The sequence below is a fragment of the Oratosquilla oratoria genome, chromosome 12 (genome assembly GCF_046742065.1).
Source record: "Oratosquilla oratoria isolate Oo_2021 chromosome 12, ASM4674206v1, whole genome shotgun sequence".
NCBI classification, from domain to species: domain Eukaryota; kingdom Metazoa; phylum Arthropoda; class Malacostraca; order Stomatopoda; family Squillidae; genus Oratosquilla; species Oratosquilla oratoria.
This window is the reverse complement of record NC_134788.1, coordinates 11,139,130-11,160,606: the sequence shown is the minus strand read 5'-3', so window position 1 is coordinate 11,160,606 and position 21,477 is coordinate 11,139,130. Positions and strand designations below refer to the sequence as shown.

At 36.9% G+C, this 21,477-nt stretch overlaps 1 protein-coding gene across 2 annotated transcripts in view; it reads left to right on the top strand.

Moving 5' to 3' along the window:
* LOC143030957 (uncharacterized) overlaps positions 1–19,494 on the top strand; it is a 19,602-nt gene extending 108 nt beyond the window's left edge. The window contains exons 1-2 of one of the 2 annotated variants that reach the window (XM_076194256.1): positions 1–260; positions 16,728–19,494. The exon at positions 1–260 is cut by the window's left edge and continues 108 nt beyond it. In XM_076194256.1, the coding sequence (XP_076050371.1) occupies positions 16,851–17,990 (1,140 nt within the window). In that variant the 5' untranslated portion in view covers positions 1–260; positions 16,728–16,850 and the 3' untranslated portion in view covers positions 17,991–19,494. Of the gene's footprint in view, positions 261–2,364; positions 4,088–16,727 lie in introns of those variants that run through there. The other variant, XM_076194257.1, reaches the window with a different exon arrangement.
* The last annotated feature ends 1,983 nt before the right edge of the window (positions 19,495–21,477 follow it).

Sequence of the window (21,477 nt, the reverse complement as noted above, 5' to 3'; positions counted from 1 at the left end):
TAGCTACTGCCTATTTTGTTTGTGCTTATGGTGCCCCCCAGAAGTGAAGGAGTTGAAAAGTATTTCATTTAACATTATACATACCTGGAAGTCACAAATGAGAGAATACGTTTCTAAAGATACTATCTCTGCAAATTGTTTTTAATGCGAAGGATACGGATTACAGGAGACGGAGCATCATATCTTGTCTGGGACTGGAATACTTCAAATACGTGCAGTGGAATTTCTCACAAGAGAAACCATTGCTTCACAAAACATTAGTAAGTAACATTGTATCGGGAGGGTTGTACAAATACTATAATTCTCCATAACCTAACCAGAAAGTAGGTTTAACTTTATTTTGTCTACGTGATTTGCCAGTAATGTTGCAACGGGCACAAATCAGTTTTCACGAAAAAAATAATATTAGTCAATTTAAAGTGACTGCATTAACAGAATAACCACAACTCAAGAACCTACTTCCACTATGTGCGTGCATTGTTTTAGTAGTTATTGGAACACGGGGAGTGTGGGAGGGGCGTGAATCTAACCTAACATTGGTATAGATAAGCCGGTAAGGCAAAGTTGACAAGATTAATTTTACTCTCACATAAGATTATAAACATGAATATTTTAAAGTCTTATTTATCTCTTGTTGCTATTTCTTAAAAAATTCACTCGTCTGCTTGCCAATACTGGGTGTGTGTATATGTAGGGGAGGGGGGAAGGTGTTCCCTGACACATGAAAACCAAGTGATTTGTTGTGGAAACCAAGGAATAATTCGCAAGAATCACACATATATTTCTTACATCCTTGATTATTAGGTGGATGTGGACCTATTCAATTTTTTTTTTATAAAAATTTATTTCCAGTTATCTGTGCTATTGCACCCTTCATCATACTCAGATTTATTATTATTATTATAATTGTTGTTGTTGTTGTTATTATTACTATTATAATTTTTATTATTATCATCATTATTATTACTATTAGTAGTAGTAGTATCTTTATTGTTATTACTTCTTTCTCTCTGTAATGTATATTCACCTACTCCTTTGACTTTTTATTTCTCAGATGATTTCAATTTTATTTGTTCAGGTGTCCATTATTTTTACTTCTTTTTCGTTTAAGCCTCTTTGGTACGAATTGTTTGTTCTCTTACTTGCTGATCTCTGGTTAATACCTCATTGTATTAGTATATTTTCATGATACTCCTGAGTTATTAGAAGTTTCATGAAATGTTATACAGTAGAATTAGCGTCGTTCACCATAACCTAAGAAATTAAATCTCATATTGATTAAGGGTAAGATTGCTACGGGGGACAAATATTCATGTAAATTACTTATAACTCATTTCATGTGGCTGAATTACTATAACTGAATAAGCTACTCTATGTTTTAGTATTGGGCCTAACCTAAATGTAGGTAGTGACAGGTTAGTATATATTGACGAGAGTTTATTAATTTCTCACACCAGGATATCAGAAATCCAAATTTTATATTTTATTCAAAATTGTTACTCGTTTTACTGCCAACCCTGAGGTTAGGGGAGTGTGGAGGGGGTTGTACGAAAAATGAAATTCAAAATATTTACTGTAGAAATAAATACCAGATTCTCATGAATCTCTCAAACGTTGGGTTATGACATCCATGATTGGTGTGTGTGTGTGTGTGTGATTCACCATGGTCTTGGATAACCTGTTGGGCTCATGATCGACAGCTATTTCCCTCTCGGAAGAGAGCTCATGTGTGTGTGTGATTCACCTTGGTCTTTGGATCCTGTGTTGGACTCGTGATCGACAGCTATTTCCCTCCTGGAAGAGAGCTCAGAGCTTGTATGACCGATCTATGGGTAATGCTATGACCTTACACACACACCCACACACCCAACTCCCTGCCCACGAGAGTTGGAGTAATGACTCGAAGTGCAGTGATACTGAAATAATTTCAGCCCTGGGCAGGATTCGAACCAGGTACCGCTGGCACCCCCGTGCTGACATTCTGAGACTCTACCAACCGTGCCACTGGTGTGTGTGTGTGTGTGTGTGTGTGTGTGTCTGCGTGTGTGTGTAGTGGTCCTCTGTAAAAATTGTCGAAGATTACTTATTTCCAACTATGCAGTTTTTATTCAGCTATTTTTTCTTTGTTTCCTGATTACTTTATACTGACCCAGTCTCTTTTTCAATTTTCTGCAGAATTAAATTTTTAGTATTTGCTCAGCGTTCCATTTATTTCTTCCTTTAAGCTTCTTTGATAAGAGCTGTTTGTTTCCTTCCCCTACTGCTGTTTGATTGATGCCCCAGTACAATTTTATAAGCGTGTATTACTGATATTACTTGCTCTCAACAGATTAAATGCCGAACTTATCATATATTTTCTTTCAGGTCGAGGTATATATAAAAAGTTCTTTGATTCCATATATTCGTCATTTATAAAGAGAATCTGGTGTGGAGTGTGCAGCATAGGTCCATCACGAGTCATCTTAAATATCACGAGATGGCTCACACTGGAGAAAAACGTTTCCAATGTGACCTGTGTGGTGCAACTTTCTCACGAGAGGGTGGCCTCAAACAACATCTCATGACCCACACTGGAGAGAAGCCTTTCAAGTGTGACTTGTGTGATGCAGCTTTCTCACGAAAAGCAAGTCTCAAACAACACGTGGTGACCCATAGTGGAGAGATGCCTTTCAAGTGTGACTTGTGTGATGCAGGTTTCTCAAAAAAGGGTAATCTTAAACAGCATGTGGTGATCCATACCGGAGAGAAGCCTTTCAAATGTGAGCTGTGTGATGCAGCTTTCCCGCAAAAAAGTAGTCTCAAACAACATGTAGTGACCCACACTGGAGAGAAGCCTTTTCAATGTGACCTGTGTGATGCAGCTTTTTCACGAAAGAGTCATCTCAAATACCACATGATGACCCACACTGGGGAGAAACCGTTTCAATGCGACCTTTGTGATGCAGCTTTCTCATTAAAAGGTCATTTCAGATATCACATGATGACCCATACAGGCGAGAAGCCTTTTCAATGCGACCTGTGTCATACATATTTTTTACAAAAGAGTCAGCTCAAAAGTCACATGATTACCCATACTAGAGAGAAGCCTTTCAAATGTGAATTATGTGATGCTGCTTTCTCACAAAAGGGTCGTCTCAAACAACACATGGTTACCCACACTGGAGAAAAGCCTTTCAAGTGTGACCTGTGTGATAAAACTTTCTCTGAAAAATGTGGTCTGAAACGACACATGATGACCCACACTGGAGAGAAGCCATTTCAGTGTGACCTTTGTGATGCAGCTTTCTCATTAAAAAGTCGGCTGAAACGTCACATTATGACCCATGCTGGAGAGAAGCCTTTCAAATGTGAACTGTGTGATAAAGCTTTCTCACAAAAGAGTAGTCTCAAACGACATATAGTGAACCACACTTGAGAGAAGCCTTTCAAATGTGACATGTCTGATGCAACTTTTTTCACAAAAGAGTCATCTCAAACAAGACATGATGGGAAACGCTAGAGAGAAACCTTTCGTGTGTGACATGTGTGATGCAGCTCTCTCAGAAAAAAAAAAAAAACGTAAACTTAGACATCACGTGGTGACCCATACTGGAAAGAAGCCTTTTCCGCTTTCTCATGAAGGGTTTATTTTAAAAGTCACATAGGGACTCAAACTTCTTAACAAAAGGTTCATCTCATACAGCGTGTGATGATTGACTCTGGTGAGAGGCATTTTCAATGTGACCTGAGTGATTTAGTTTTTCTGTATGGTGGTATTTTCAGCTATTAAGTATTGGTCTACTGTTTGGTAGATGTGTCATCACACACGCATACTGTCATTTGTAAATGTTATTTGTTTTATTCTCATTTGTGCAGTTATTTGAGTGACCCTTGGTCAATTGTGTAATAACAATTTTGCTTTTTCGTACCCAAAGATTCGCAAGTATTCTGTTAAGTGCACAAATGTTTTTTCTGATTAAAAAAAAATCAAAGTGGTGTAGCTGGTGGATATCTCTACACGTCATGAATGATACAGTTCTGTTTTCCTTAGCGTTACATAAAGTTATTTGGATTAGGCTATATGCCACTGTTACTTGTTGTTGTTGTTGTTGTTGTTGTCGTTCCCTAGACTGTCTGTCCGAGCAGTCCCGTCTCCCCAAGGAAGGCCACAGCCGAAACTGGGTTTTCCCACAAATCCTTTATAGAGTGTATGTTGTGTTGTTTGCGTGCATGATTGTGTATAATGCAGTCTTCCATTATGTGTTGTATGGTATGGGGTGAAGTGTTACATCCTGGGCAGCTGTTCACAACACGGTCGTCCAGCCTCTTCTGGTAGCTTAGAAGTGCTGGGTGGTGACCGCATCGCAGTCTGGCCAAGTGGACTCTGTCCTTACGTGGGAGAGAGGATTCAGAAGGGTGGATATCAGGGGGTCTGGCATGCATCAGTGTGTTGTCTTTCAGTGTGTTAATGGAGCGGTGAGTGATATGATTATGAATATGTTTCCGGAGGCTGGTATTTGGTGGTTGTGGAGGAAGAGAAGAGAGTATCTGTGTGTAATAAAGGTCTATGGGTGTAGTTTTAATGTTTCTTGGTGTGTGTGGGTGTTCTGTTATGTAGTGTAGCGGGTGTGATGTGTTTGTGGTGGCTGCAGCAAGTGTTTGTGTGCCTCTCATGTCGAGGTGGTCCTTGACTTTGAGGACTTTTGTTTCATGGTGTAAATGGTCTGTAGGTGATGTATTTGTGCAGCCTGTAATTGTTTTTAGGGCTTTGTTTTGTATGATTTGAAGGGCGTTGTGGTGTGTCTCACTGAGATTAGGAGCCCATGCAGGACTCGCATAATTCATCACTGAGCGTATGCATTGTTTGTATATTGTTATATTAGTTTCTTTGTTTTGTCCAAACGTTGTTCCAGTGATTGACTTAAGTGCGTTAAGTCTAGGTGTGCATTTGTTTTTTATGTTTGTGAGGTGTTGTTTGAAAGACATGGATGTATCGTATGTTACACCAAGAATTTTCGGTGTGTTTGTGTGTGGTATTAGAGTGTTGTTGATGTAGAGATGAGGTATGTATTTGTGTTCTTTTGTCCAGTTGGTGAGAAGTGTTGCTGTAGATTTGGTTGGAGCTATTTTGAGTCTGTTTGTGATGAATCAGCCAATCAGCAGCAACTACCCCTGGCCATCAGCTCTACGCAGATGGCACCGATCCCCAAGGAGGAGCTACGCCTACCTGGGGGAGTACCACTGTTACTTGTAATTTGTGTTGCTTTAAATATATCTACGGTAATAGTGTTAATTTTATCATTTGAGACACGACTTTCACATTTCAGTGAAATCTTTTAAAGAATTATATTAGATGTCATATGATGAATTATTCATTGTTGATGATGAATGAATCCAGCTTGTTTGTTAAAAGTAAAAAGGTTTCGTTTTGTTATTATTTGTGCAGAGAGCTTGTTCGTGGTGTCAAGCAGTATCTTTTGTATGTGGTTTACGAGATCATTTTGTGAGGGATGATAGCTGCTTATAATTAATTTATATATGTGCATCTGGATGGAAGTAATCATTTCTACCTAATTACAAAGGATTACAAAAGAGGAGCATGCCAACAGGTAACCTTTTGGTCCATAACTAGGTGCGTGTGTGTGTGTGTGTGTTTGGGTGACCCATTTTTGTTTAACGAGTATATCTAAAAATGCTATGGATCCTTTTAAGATGTTTTCAATCGTAAATGTGAACCCAGAGGTGTCTTGGAGGCAATTTTTCAGTACAGTACTTCAATATCTTCACTACACATAGTTTCTATGAAGATTTCATCTATGTAGCAGCAGAAGATTTTATTATTTTTATTTCATTAAACACTTCTTCCTCAACGCAGCCATGTTTACCATAACAACAGTACTCCCAACATAGCCATCCCAGAGTCTATACTCCGTGGCATGCTAATGTGTTGCATAAAAGAGGTGCCCTTTACCTGCCCACTCGGAGAAAAACACCAACAAGTTAATGGAGTCGCTATGGGTTCTCCGCTTGGAGTTCTATTTGCAATCTTCAATGTTTTATATGGGCTGCAATAAGACCACCTTAAGACTCGAAGAGATTACAAAAAGCAGATCTAGCAATCACACACACACACACACACACAAGGCAAAAATAGTGTCAGGAAAAGGCAAAAATAGAGTTTCGGAAAAATATACGATGGGAAACAAAGTAGTAAAGAAAGTAAACTCAGAGAGGGACCTAGCTAGAGTTATCATCTCAAGTGACTTGACACCCGACAAACATGGAAACAAGTTATTCGGAGAGACCTACAATTGATTAAGATCAATGAAAGTGGCCTTCGAATGATAGAAATGCAAGAGGACACGGAAAGAAAATAAAGAAAGACAGGTGTAGAAGAGATCTGAAAAAGAGCAGCTTTCCTCACAGAGTAATAGACATTTGGAACAAATTAGATGAAAAAGTGGTGTGTGCAAAAACAATACATGAATTTAAAAACAAATTAGATAAAATGAGATATGAAGACAGGACACCACGAGCATAGCTCCCCTTCCTGTAAAATACAACTAGGTAAATACACACATACACACACACACATTCGTTAGATGGACGGCGAGGATTGACGTTCTGAAGAAAAAGTGAAATTTTCGTGGATCTCAATGGAAAGGAAGTACCTATTGTATTTACAGGGGGGGTGATTGCTCATGGTGTAGTGGGAAAGTGAGGAAAAAGGAGAAGGGGAGGGATTACTGAGGGAAATGGAAGGAAATGAGGAAGGGAGGACTTGGTCCAAGAGGCCAGGCGGCTTGTAAACAAACGACGAACCGATGATTTGGATTTGGATGATGGGACTAACAAAAATGTAAAGATTAGAAACATAGATAAGAGCAGTTCAATGGAAGGTGAGGATAATTTCCAAGGATTTAGTGAGGGGGCGGCGGATACCAACCTCCCCCGACTGGCAAAACTGGAGGAAAAACTTGAACAAATGACCGAACATTGGGAGATTAAGTTTGGTAGGATAACAAAGATTGCACAAAGTGTTGAAAGATTGGAAGAACTAGAGAAGGCGAACTAATGAAATTGAAGAATTAAAAAGACAGTTAAAAGAAGTAAAAGAGGAGAATGAAGAATTAAAGAGGAATAGTAGGGACAACAAAGAGGCCATAGCAAATGAAGCACAGGGTTGGAAAAAAAATCCAAGAAAACAGTAAAGTTGCATTTACTGACATAATTAAACAACAAATGAAAGAACAAACTGAAGACTCAGTTATTAAAGTGATGAGACAGAAGGAGAATATAGTAAGATACTTGGCAGATAAAAATTAATGTATAATTATATTAGGAATGGAAGAGAAACATAACCCAGATAGAACCACAAGAATCAATAAGGATAATGAAAAAGTAATCAGTTTACTACAATTAGTTCAGGAAGATGAACCTGAAATGATGAAACAAATCGAAGAGAAGTTTAGGCTCAGAAAGTATAGTACAGATAAGACCAGACCAATTAAGATTAAATTCAGGTCACAAACGACGGCAGAGAATATCTTAGCAAAAACAGGGAAACTAACAGACAGTGAACAATATAAAAAGGGAAATGAATAAAGAGGAAAGAGAGGAGGAAAAAATGAAAAGACATGAAGCTAAGGAAAAAAACGAGAACAGAACAGTCAGAAAAAGAGATTCTATTGGAGAGTAGTGAACATGAAAGTAAAGAAATTCGACATACTAGAGAAAAACAAAAGGGAAACAGAGAACACAATGGAAGTGGCAGAAAACTAAGAGTGTCTTACACAAATACAGATGGATTAATAACAGGATTGAATGAGCTGAATGATTATCTGAAGGAAAAAGAACCAGACATAATGGGAATTGTAGAAACGAAATTAAAAGGTCCACTGCCACCCAACAGTGTAGGACATGATGCATATAATTATTGGATTAGAAACAGAGAGACAAAGCAAGGGGGTGGAGTTATGTTCCTGACTAAGAAGGATATAAACGTGAGGTGTGTCATATATGGAAAGAATACAGTAGAGATGATTATGATAGAAGTGGAAGACAGAGATAAGAAGAGCAGAAAGTTTGTGATAAATTATGTGCCTCCGAAAACAGCCTCATGGGAGGAGAGTGAACATAAAAGTATGTTAGAGGACACAAAGATAACATTAAATAAAATAATGGAAGATGGAGGAAGAATAGTTATGATGGGCGACTTTAATTGCAAAGAAGTCTGCTGGGAAGAAATGACAGTAAAGGGTGGAGACGGCTCATGGGGAAACGCTCTACTTGAGATGATTACTGACCATACAATGACACAATGGATACAGGAGAACACTAGGTATAGAAATGAAGAACAACCATCGAGACTAGACTTAATAATTACATCTGAATCTAGAATAGTGAACAAGATTGAATATAAAACACCAATAAGTAAAAGTGACCACATCTTGATTGAACTGGAACTTAATGAAAAAAAAATATATGAAAAGAAATGAACAATATAGAAAAGGAAGAATGATGTATGAAAAAACAAACTTTGATAAAATAAGAGAATTCTTTCAACAAGAAAACTGGGAAGAAATATACAAAGAAGAAACAACAGTGGAAGAGAAATGGAATACTTTACAAAAATTTACAAAAAAGGAGTGGAAAAGTACGTCCCAAGACAAAAACAAGAAAAAGAATATGTAAAATGCTGGTACAACAAAAGTTGTAGGGAGTTAAAAGACAAAAGAGACAAAGCCTGGACCAGATGGAAAAAAGACAGAAGACCTGAAAAATGGAAAATATATACCTGTTATAGAAATGAATATGTACAAACGTGCAGAGAGGAAAAGAGAAAATATGAAAAAGATGTCATAGAAAAGTGTAAAGATCAACCAAAACTATTCTACAGATTTGTAAACAATAAAGTGAAAAACAAACAAGACTTGGAGAAATTAAGACAAGGGGGAGTTGAATACACTGAGGAAATGGAAATGGCGGAAATTATGAACAAACATTTTAAATCGGTGTTTACAAGGGAGAACATACAACCTGAAGAGATTGAATGGAAAGAGAAAGTCCCTCCTATGGAAGAAATAGAAGTAACAAAGAATGAAATATTGACACACTTGAGTAATCTTGATGTCAGAAAATCGCATGGACCAGATGATATAGCAAACTGGATTTTGAAAGAATGCAGGAATGAACTGGCAGACATAATACATAGCATACTAAACAGTTCCTTGAAAAAAGGAAAAGTTCCAGAAGATTGGAAAAAAGCAAATATAGTACCTATATATAAAGGGGGAAATAAAGAAGAACATACCAACTATAGACCAGTCTCTCTAACAAGTACAATAGCAAAAATTTGTGAAAGAATTATCAAAAGTAGATGGGTAAAATATTTAGAAAAAAACAAAGTGTTAAATCCAAGGCAATTTGGATTCAGACAAGGACGATCATGCGTCACCAATTTAATATGTTTCTATTCAAGGCTAATAGATATAATACAAGAAAGAGATGGATGGGCGGACTGTGCATTTCTAGACCTAAAGAAAGCTTTTGACAAAGTACCACATAAGAAGTTGCTTAAGAAATTAGAAACTGAAGGAGGAATACAGGGCAAGCTGCTAAATTGGATGGAAGACTTTTTGCAAGAATGGAAAATGAGAGTAGTGATAAGAAACCACTCAAAATGGGATAAAGTAATAAGCGGTGTTCCGCAGGGAACAGTACTGGCCCCAATAATGTTTGCTATATATATTAATGATATGGATGAAGGAATTGAAAACTATATGAGCTTCTTTGCAGATGATGCAAAACTACTAAAAAGAGTGAAAACAGAAGAAGATTGTGAATCACTACAGAGAGATCTATATAAAGTACAGGAATGGAATAGGAAGTGGGAGATGGAGTTCAATACAAAAAAGTGCAGTATAATGGAATTTGGAAAAAGCAAAAACAGAATAACAGGATCATATAATTTGGGAGAAGAAGGAATAAAAAAAAGTAGAAAATGAGAAGGACCTGGGAGTCATTGTTATGAATAATATGTCACCTGAGAAATGTATAAATAAGATTTTTGGAGAAACCTATAATTTAATAAGAACAATCAAAGTTGCATTCACATACCTGGATGAAGAAATGGTGAAGAAAATCCTAATCACCCTGATAAGACCAAGATTGGAATATGCAGCAACGATATGGTCACCAAGTACAAAAAAAAATGTATAAAAAAACTTGAAAGAATACAAAGAGCAATTACAAAATTGGCACCAACACTCTCAAAACTATCATATGAAGAGAGACTAGAAAAACTTGAACTACAGACACTAGAGCAAAGAAGAGAGAAAGGAGATTTGATAGCTATTTACAGAATCATGAAAGGCATGGAAATTACTGATAGAGAGAATCTGATAAAATGGGATGACAGAAATACAAGAGGACACTGAAAGAAAATAAAAAAAGACAGCTATAGAAGAGATTTGAAAAAGAACAGCTTTCCTCACAGAGTAATAGACAGTTGGAACAAGTTAGATGAGAAATTGGTGTGTGCAAAAACAATACATGAATTTAAAAAGAGTTTAGATAAAATGAGATATGAAGACGGGACCCCATGAGCATAGCTCCCCTTCCCGTAAAATACAACTAGGTAAATAAAACTAGGTAAATACACACACTTCTTTGCAGATGCAAAACTATTAAAGAGAGTAAGTACAGAGGAAGACTGCAAATCTTTTCAAGAAGGCCTGGACAAAGTCTGGATGTGGAGTCAGAAGAGTGAAGTGAACTTCAACATTAAGAAATGTAGTATAATGGAATTTGGAAAAAGCAAAAATAGAATATCATATCAATATAGGATTAGTAAGAAGGAAGTAAAAATGTAAACTCAGAAAGGGACCTACGAGTAACTATCTCAACATGACACCAGACAAACATGTCAACAAATTAGTTGGAGAAACTTAAAAAATTGGAACACGCAGCATCACTGTGGACACCTGATTAAAAAAAAAAAAAAAAAAAAAATAGAATTCAAAGAGCAACAACAAAGATGGCACCAACACTTTGCAATTTAACATACAAAGATTGAATAAACTAAATCTACCAACTCTGGTACAAAGAGGAGAAAGAGGTGATTTGCTAACCATCTACGGGATTATGAAAGGGATGGAAACTCTTGATAGGGATGACCTAATAAAATGGGACAGAAGAAACACAAGAAGACATGAGAAGAAACTTAAGAAGGACAGTTACAGAAGAGATCTGAAAAAGAATAGCTTTCTACACAGATTGATATCTGGAACAAACTGAATGAGGAAACAGTGAGTCATAACACTTTTGACTTAAAAAAAAATAACAGGTTGCAGAAAAATACAATAGCAAGTCACTACAAGCATAGCTCTTTTCCCACAAAATACAACTAGGTAAATACATATAAATATATGCATATATGTATATATATATATATATATATACATATAAATATATGTATATATATATATACATGCATCTTATATATATATATATATATATATATATATACATATATGCATATATATATATATATGCATATATACATATATATATGTGTGTGTGTGTGTGTGTATATACATATATATATATAATATATATATATATATATATTTGGATGATGGAGAACATAAACACAGGGGAAGGCTCGGAACCCTAAACACTCTAACGTTTCGTTCGCGTAGAACTTCTTCAGAGAGTATATGTAGAACTCCAGTTGAAGTTTATGTACTAAATCTAATTACCTTTTTGGACACTTAGGAAAGGTCGTTTTTCTGGCGTGTTTTAGAATTAAAATACTAGTTTGTTTAGCTAAATTGATAAAGCCTCCTCGATGATTCGATGAATTATTAGTTGAAATATATGCTGATTCAACAATTCTTCTAGTGAATTTATCAAAACCTTCATGTAGCACTTCAGCTCCTCTCCAGTTTGGTAAATGATCAAATTTTTCCACATGAACTACTAAAGAATTAGATGTCCTATGTGCTTTTATATCGTTTTTATGCTCATAAATTCTTTTTTCTAATCCTCTTGACGATTCGCCAAAATAAGCCATTGAGCAATTATTGCACGGGAAACCCACTCCTCCCTTTCAACTTAGTACCAACATATTCACCTTTTCACAAACATACAATCAATCTCCACTGTTACACTCTGTACCACATCCACACATAGTTAATGAACCAGTTACTAGTGATTTGGTTGGAGTCATCATTCCAGACCCTTCTCTGCCTTGCTATTTATTAGAAGAAAACTTTAGAGTGGAGAATCCCTAACCCCATCACTCTGTCCCAATTTCCATCTTCATCATAGATGAGACCATGGTGAGAAAGATAATGAGGAAATCATAGAAAAATTTAATGGGCACATAAGAAATATTTAAGGAACACCAAAATTATCATTCTGCTACACAATAATTTAGAAAGCATCTACCTAATGAATTAGAGCTTCATTTCAACTTAAGTGCTTATGCATGACTGATCTTATAGAATTGTACAACCCACAATAACCTGAAACCATGGGAAAAGGGAAGAAAATGTTGAATCACTGTAAAACTTCTTGTTGAAATGACATCATTAGCAGTTTTTCAGGATTTTGTTTGTGGGATACTTTTGTTTCTTGAGGTACCAATAATGGGAACCTACAAGATAGAGAGTATAGCTGACCATTTTCAAAATTGTTGACCCCCTCACCACCTCTGTTCGGAGGTGAAGTCCAAAGAGGATCTCATTCAGTCTCTGAACTCTGCACAAGATCTCTCTCAATAAACCTGTAGAATAAGTCATCCTTCCAGTCTTTTGTACTATGCCATGATTAAAAGGAGCTTTCTATTTAAAACCTTCATTTGAGTGCTTAAGTTGATTGGTAGCAGGCATTATAGGCCTATAACCATGTTATGTATCGTAAGTAGACACATTTGGTATTTCCTCTGAGTGTATGTAATTGAAATTGACAGAGAATCATTTATCATCTTGGTATCCCATACTCGTATATGTGAGAAATAATTAGGGAATTCAAAAAAATAAGTTCTTATGAGCCATTGTGGATAGGATTAAATAGAAGAAATTTTTTCCATTAGAACAGAATTTAAATCCTAGTCGTGTTTTAAGTGTCTAGGTGAATTCACTGACAACAATTCACCGACAACAAATCATCAACACACTCAATTCATTGATATACACAATTCATCGAAAAATAAAGATAAAGATATTCTAATTTGAAATATATAACTAAGTCGTATTTTCATCCTTGATTTAGCATAATGAAATAATTACTATCATAGCCTTTATTTAGAATAGAATTTCTTTTCAAGTATTTGTTAAGAATAGCTCAAATTATTTAATGACAGAACTATTGAAAAAGACAAATTAGTATAAACTAAATTTAAAACTATAAATTGGTTTACTTAAAATCAGAAAGCTAGGTTATGGGCTATTGCCCGCAAATAATCAACGACATTGCTATATGAAAGATATCTTTCTACAATGTTTTTTTATCCGTTCAGAAGAGTCACGATATTTCTTTCTTTGTGGTTGAGATGAGTTACCAGCCAAGTATTGATCAACTTTGACTTCAGTATAGTTTTGTTCTTTCTTCAGGCAGTCAAAAAACTTCCAAATATTAGGGTGGTGTCCAGCAACCTGTGTCTCAAATGTCCTATATTAAAAGCACAATAATGGTAAAAACATGGATAATAATTATACCAGAAATAAATAGTCATGCTGGCAATCTCAATAATGTAAATGTCCATGAAAATGAAAATAATGACAAAAATATAATTATTAACAAGAAAAATATTGACATCAATTGTAATGATAGAAATAATGATGACATAGAGAATAAAAAGAACTGAATAGATAAAGATATAAATAGATAGCAACAATGATAATATAATCAATTATAATGAAAACATTGTAGAAAATGAGAACCACTGATGTAGGGTCAATATATTGTTGTCAGGTTATCCAGGACTGACTGAACCGTCCATGACTGAACTGTCCGTGGGAGGTTCCGCTCACGTCTACATCCTCTAGTATATATTGTCATCAGGTTATCCGGGACTGACTGAACCATCCACAGCTGTCTGAACTGTCCGTGGGAGGTTCCACTCACGTCTATATCCTCTGGGTCTCCATTCCTTGATTGCGTATGAAGAAGATTTGGTTCTGGTTCATTTTACATCTGTCCTTTTCTTGATGTTGATACATCATACATACATATACCAAGGCTTTTTCCTCCTTACAAGGGAGGTAGCCAAAAAGGAAAAGGCACAAAATCATTTCCACCCATTCCATCCCTGAATACACTCCACACCCCTCCACCCTCCCTCTTATCTTAGCACCTCCTGGATGACGGGTCATCCCTGCACCTTGTCCACTGCCCTGGGTTAGAAGCAGTGTCGCAAGACACAGCACATCCACAGCAAGGCAGCTTCATTTAATCAGCGACCCTCCCTGTCCGTCCCCCCATTGTATAAAAGGAGAGGATGAGGAGAAATCCCTTTAAGCTGCGTCAAATTTTGGTCACACATACTACCTCAGCCCCCATTCCACCTCATGCAATCACAACATCATCCATATACAACCATTCTCCATTCACCCCTGTCTTCTGTCCTCTCCCGTCCTTCCTCAACAGACATTCCCCTCTTCCCAAAAGCCCCCTTCACCCCATCCATCCACCTCATCCTAGGACGTCCCCTCATGTTCACTCCCTCCACTTCTGCCTTCCATACCTCTTTTACTAGTCTTTCTTCACTCATTTTTTCCATGTGTCCAAACCATCCTAATACTCTTTCATCCACCCTATCTCCCAGCTCTTTTTCCACCCCTGTTCTCCTCCTCACCTCCTCATTTCTCACTCTATCTAGCCTAGTAACCCCTATCATACTTCTCAGACACCTCATCTCAAACACATTCAAACTCCTTCTCTCTTCTTCTCTTATGTTCCATGTTTCTGCCCCATACAGTGCTATTGGCACAATCACTCCTTCATACAGTCTTCTCTTAGCATCCATTCCCAAATGTCTATTCCTCATTACACTTTTTAATCCACCAAGGCATTTACTCGCTTCTATCTACATTCTACCTCCCTGCCACATTTGCACCCAAGTATCTAAAACTATCCACTTCCTCCAGTTGCTCTCCCTTAATGCTCACTTCCAGTTTACTGCCACTTTCACCCCTTGTACATCTCATCACCTTACTTTTACCCACATTTAGCTTTAGCTTTCTTCTATCACATACTCTCCCAAACTCTGTCACCAACTTCCTCAATCCCTCCTCCGATCCTGCCACAAGTGCAGTGTCGTCCGCAAACAACAGCTGGCTCACCTCCCACTTTTCTCCATTTTCTTTAACCATCTCCAATCCCCTGACCCACTACCCTTGCATCTACCTCTCGCACTACCCCCATCCATGTATAAGTTGAACAGCCAGGGCGACATAACGCATCCTTGACGAAGTCCCGTCTTTACCTCGAACCACCCACTCTCTCCATTTCCAATCCTGACACAAGCTCTACTACTCTCATAAAAACTCTTGACAGCTCCCAGAAGCTTTCCTCCTATCCCGTATATCTGTATAACCTCCCACAGTGCCTTTCTGATGACATAGAAAATAAAAACAACTGGACCAGAAACAAATCTTCAGAGGATGTAGACGTGAGCAGAACCTCCCACGGACAGTTCAGACAGTCGTGGGTGGTTCAGTCAGTCCTGGATTACCTGACGACAGTATATCGACCCTGCATCAATGGTTCTCACTTTTTATGTTTTCATTATAATTGATGTTTCTGAAAACAGTTTTACATACTTTACCAAAAATACATAATTCACTTGAAGAATAGTATAGGACATTTGAGACACAGGTTGCTGAACACCACCCTAATATTTGGAAGTTTTTCTACTGCCTGAAGGAAGAACAAAACCATAATAAAGTCAAAGTAGATCAATACTTGGCTGGTACTTCATCTCAACCACAAAGAAAGAAATATCATGACTCTTCTGAACAGATATAAAAATATTGTAGAAAGATATCCTTCATATAGCAACGTCGATTATTTGCGGGCAATAGCCTATAACCAAGCTTTCTGATATTAAGTAAACTAATTCATAGTTTTAAGTTTAGTTTATACTAATTTGTCATTTTCAATAGTTCTGTTATTAAAGAATTTGAACTATTCTTGATAAATACTATGAAAAGAAATTCTACCTTGTTCTTGTAGTACTGTATCCTAAATAAAGGCTATGAAAGTAATTATTTCATGATCAAAGATGAAAATATGCAAATGCAAGGATGAAAATATGAGTTATATATTTCAAATTAGAATATTTTTATTTTTTGATGAATTGTGTATATTGATGAATTGAGTGTGTCAATGAATTGTTGCCGGTGAATTGTTTTTGGTGAAATGTGTTGGTGAATTCGCCAGATCCCATGTTTTGAAAACATTACCACATCTGATCTAGAGGTCTTTCATTTAATCTGGTCTTGCAGTCTTTCCTGGAGGACATGAATACCCATAAAGCTCTGAGTAGATAGGTTATGCCATAAGTAATATAAATACCTCAACACAAGACTAATATTACATTAGATATGATGTCCAAGACAGATGAAAAATCCTTTTAAGCATGACATTGTGATCCAAGTTTCTCACCAAAGTGTAATCTCAAGTACACTTGAAGAACCAATCCAGTAAAAAGGTTTTACAGTGTAATTTTTGTGTTTCAGGTATCTCACAAAAGAGCAGGTTCTAAATGCACATGATGACTGACTGACACAACAGAGACTCCTTTCCAGTGTGACCCATGTGATACAGCTTTCTCACAAAAGGGAAAACTCAAAAGGTATGAGATGACCCACACTGGAGAGAAGCCTTTCCAGTGTGAACTATGTGATACAGTTTTCACAGGAAAGTATCATTTCAAGAGGCATATGATGAGCCACACAGGAGAGAAGCCTATACATTGTGATCTGTGTGATGCAGCTTTCAGAGATAAGATATCTCTCAAAAGACATGTGATGACCCACACAGGAGAGAAGCCTTTCCAGTGCAGCCTATGTGATGCAGCCTTCTCACATAAGGGTAATCTCAAAAGCCATATGATGACCCACACAGGAGAGAAGCCTTACCAGTGTGGGATATGTGATGCAAGTTTCACACAAAAGGGCACTTTCAAGAGGCATGTGATGACCCACACAGGAGAGAAGCCTTTCCAGTGTGACTTATGTGATGCAGCTTTCACACAAAAGAGAGATCTCAAAAGTCATGTGATGACCCACACAGGACAGAAACCATTCCAGTGTGACCTGTGTGATGCAGCCTTCTCACATAAGGGTAATCTCAAAAGCCATGTGATGACCCACACAGGAGAGAAGCCTTTCCAGTGTGACCTGTGTGATGCAGCTTTCACACGTAAGGGTAATCTCAAAAGCCATGTGATGACCCACACAGGAGAGAAGCCTTTCCAGTGTGACCTGTGTGATGCAGATTTCACACGTAAGGGTAATCTCAAAAGCCATGTGATGACCCACACAGGAGAGAAGCCTTTCCAGTGTGAACTATGTAATACAGCTTTCTCACAAAAGGGTGATCTCAAAAGGCATATGACGACCCACACAGGAGAGAAGCCTTTCCAGTGTGAACTATGTCATGCAGCTTTCAGAGATAAGAGAGATATAAAAAGCCATGTGATGACCCACACAGGGGAGAAGCCTTTCCAGTGTGGCCTGTGTGATGCAGCTTTCACACAAAAGGGTGCTCTCAAAAGCCATGTGATGACCCACACAGGAGAGAAGCCTTTCCAGTGTGACCTGTGTGATGTAGCTTTCATACAAAAGAGTGCTCTCAAAATCCATATGATGGCCCACACAGGAGAGAAGCCTTTCCAGTGTGAACTATGTGATGCAGCTTTCTCACAAAAGTGTAGGCTCAAAAGCCATGTGATGACCCACAAAGATAGAAGACTTTCCAGTGTGGCCTGTGTGATGTAGGTTTCTCACATAATGATACTCTCAAAAAGCATATGGTGACCCACACAGGGCAGAAGCCTTTTCAATGTGGCATATATGATGCAGCCTTCTCAAAAAAAGGGTGCTCTCAAGAGTCATGTGATGACCCACACTGGAGAGAAGCCTTTCCAGCTTGGCCTATGTGATGCAGCTTTTGTATGAAACTGACATCTTAAAGATCATATGATGACACCCTTAGGAGAAAAGCCTTTCCAGTGTGACCTATGTGATGCAGCTTTCTCACACATAAGGGTACTCTCAAAAGCCATGTGATGACCCACACAAGAGAGAAGCCTTTCCAGTGTGGTCTATGTGATGTAGATTTTTTCACCAAAGAATTGTCTCAAAATCCACGTGATGACTCACACAGGAGAGAAGCCTTTCCAGTGTGGCTTATGTGATGTAGCTTTCTTATGAAAGGTTATTCTTAAAAGCCATGTGATGACCCACACAGGAGAGAAGTATTTCCAGTGTGGCTCATGTGATGTAGCTCTTGAACAAAACAGAAATCTTAAAGCTCATATGATGACCCACACAGTAGAGAAACCTTTCAAGTGAGGTCAGTGTAATGCAGCTTTCATACAAAACTGTTATCTTAAAGTTCATGTGATGAACTGTGCAGGAGAGAAGCCTTTTCAGTGTGGTAAGTGTGGTGCAGCTTTTTCACGAAAGTTTAGTCTTAAAAGGCATGTGATGATCAACACAGGAAAGAAACCTTTTCAATGTGGTAATTGATGCAGATTCTTCAGAAAACTATTCTCTCCAAATCCATGTGACGATTCATACAGGAGGAAAGCCTTACTAGTGTGACTTTATTATACTATTGTGCTGCTTTCTCATGAAAGATTCATCTCAGGACAATACTCCTGCATTAAAACCATACTTGGTAGGGAAGCCTTCTCAGTGTGACTTTTTCTCTTCACCATTCTCATGTAAGAGTATCCTGAAGATAATTGTTAGTATTGTGGTCAGTGACTTACCAGCACTTCTATCCATGTGATCAATATGAAATCACTGTCAAACATTATATCTCACATATTGGTCTAGTTAGTCAAGGTGAGTTGATATATGTATATAGTTTTCTCTGGCCATTCATGTTGGCATCCTGTGTCATGAGTGTTTTTAAAATGTGCTATTCATAGTTTCATTAGTTCACTTTTTATAACTGTGGACGGGAGGATTGACCCAGATTTGGTATAGTGTGATTATTATTTGAGGGAGCAGATGAGAGAAGTGTTGTGTAAACTGACTATTCTAGTAATACAGTATGTGAGGGTATTGTGAGGGAACATAAGTAAATGAGAGAAACAAAATTCTGTGCCAGAACCCTAAATACCACACACTCATGTCACAACATCACTCGGGGCACCACCAGCTTCATGATCTGAATACTGTTTGAAGTTGTTTAGAACTAGCAGGCTGTATTCCAATGATATAGTATTTATAAACAAAATCAAATAGTATTTGTTATACAACTGACAGTATATAATAAAAAATATATAAATTAGACTATTTACTGTAAAGATATTAAGAATACAATTAACTCCTGGCAACTTGTATAGAACTTGGTTATTCTTTTTAGTTTGTTTAGTATAATAAGGCAGCATGGAATGAACTTAATATTTTTTAGTTACAAAGTAAGTAAATTGCTTTTATCATGAATCTAAGTAATATGTTTGAGACATTAACAAAAAATGTAGAAAAATATTAAATTTTCAGCCTTTATGAAATCCAAATGTACTGATGGTAAACTGTGACTTCAGTGAGTAAACTTTTCTTGTTTATGGTTTAACTGATACTTTATCAATTGTATGTCCTTTTCATTGAAATGTTTATTACATTATAACTGCATTATGTTTCCACATATTACTTTATATCTTAGTAATTGTTATTACTATTTCATATTCAAATTTCATAAATATTTTTCACAGTACACAAAAAGAATCTTGGGTTTTCTTTGGTTTGTTCAGCATTACCAGATTGTATTATAGCAATATAGCACTGTTCAAACTTGCAAAAATATTTTAGTATCTATTCAATAAAAGACAAATTCTCAAGATTGTGAAAAAATAATATTTTAGTGCCTTCTGTTTTTTTTAGCCCTATCAGACTAGTTACAGCAGTATAGAAATAAAATAAAAAAAATAGCAAAATGGACTATGCATATTTTCAATATACAAGAGGGCTGAATGGTGAACAGAAAAAAATTATCAACAAAAGGTAGATCAGAGAAAAGAAAGAGAAACATGGATGATGTAGAGGAAGCTATTCAGAGAAGTAAAAGTATTAAAGTGGTCAAGAACAGACTAGCTTCAGAGGCAGCAAACTTTCTTTGAATTATAGAAATGAAGAGACAGAATGATATGAATAATTTTTTTCTATAAAGATATTTACTCTTCAAAATTATGGTTGAGCAAATTCATATGTTGACATTAGTAATGTACCAGAAGTTACAAAGGAAAAGGTAGCTTTGTCTGAGATGCAGTGAAAGAAGTTCATTGTAGATCAATACTCAGACTAGCTAGCTTAGATAACTTCATGTAAATATACATGGGTAATCATTCCCCCTCTTTACCATCATGCTGTACTTCCTATTTCATTTTATTCTTCCCTAAATTTTTTCTTGCTTTCTTCAGTAATATATATATATATCCCCCTTACAAGGCAGGTAACCAAGTCAAAGGCACACATCTACTCCCACCCATTCCACTCCCATTCACCACCCTTCCCTCTCCCCCTCTCCTGCTCAAGTAGTTTTGGAGGAATACTTTGTGGGTTCATCAAGTACTGTGTCACTTTTTTTTCTCCAAACTCTGGTCTTTTCTTTGTTTCCTTATCAATTCATCTTATGTTACTAGTTTATTAATACTGCAGATAAAATTGATCAACCCTGTCTTGGTTGGCTAATATTCCTTGGCAGTGCATCTGCTGCAATGTTCTTCCTACCTGGAATGTATTCAAACTTAACTTTGTAACATTGAAGTGCAGTAAACCACCTGGCAAATCTGCCTCTAATATTCTTTTGCTTGAACAAGTTCTGAATAGGTGTATGATCAGTCCACACTGATTGGATATCCTAGTATTGTATCTCTAATACTCTCCAGTGAATATGTAACTGCTAATATTTCCCTATCTGTAATGGAATAGTTTTTCTCTGCACTATTACAGAGTCTCGGTATGAAAGCTATAGGTTGCAATTTTTCATCTCTTGCATCAGTATATCTCCTAACCCTATGTCTGATGCATCAGTACAAAGAATGAACTCTTTATCATAATTAGGAAAAAATGAAAACTAGAAAACTAGTAAATTTATCTTTCAACTTGTCAAAAGTTTGTTGTTGTTCAGGTCCCCAAATGAATATTTAATTTTTCCTTAACAAAGAATTTAATGGATTAGCTATGTCACATATCCCTTAATAAACTTGGTATAATATCCTGTCAATCCCAAGAAACTTCTAACTTTCTCTAT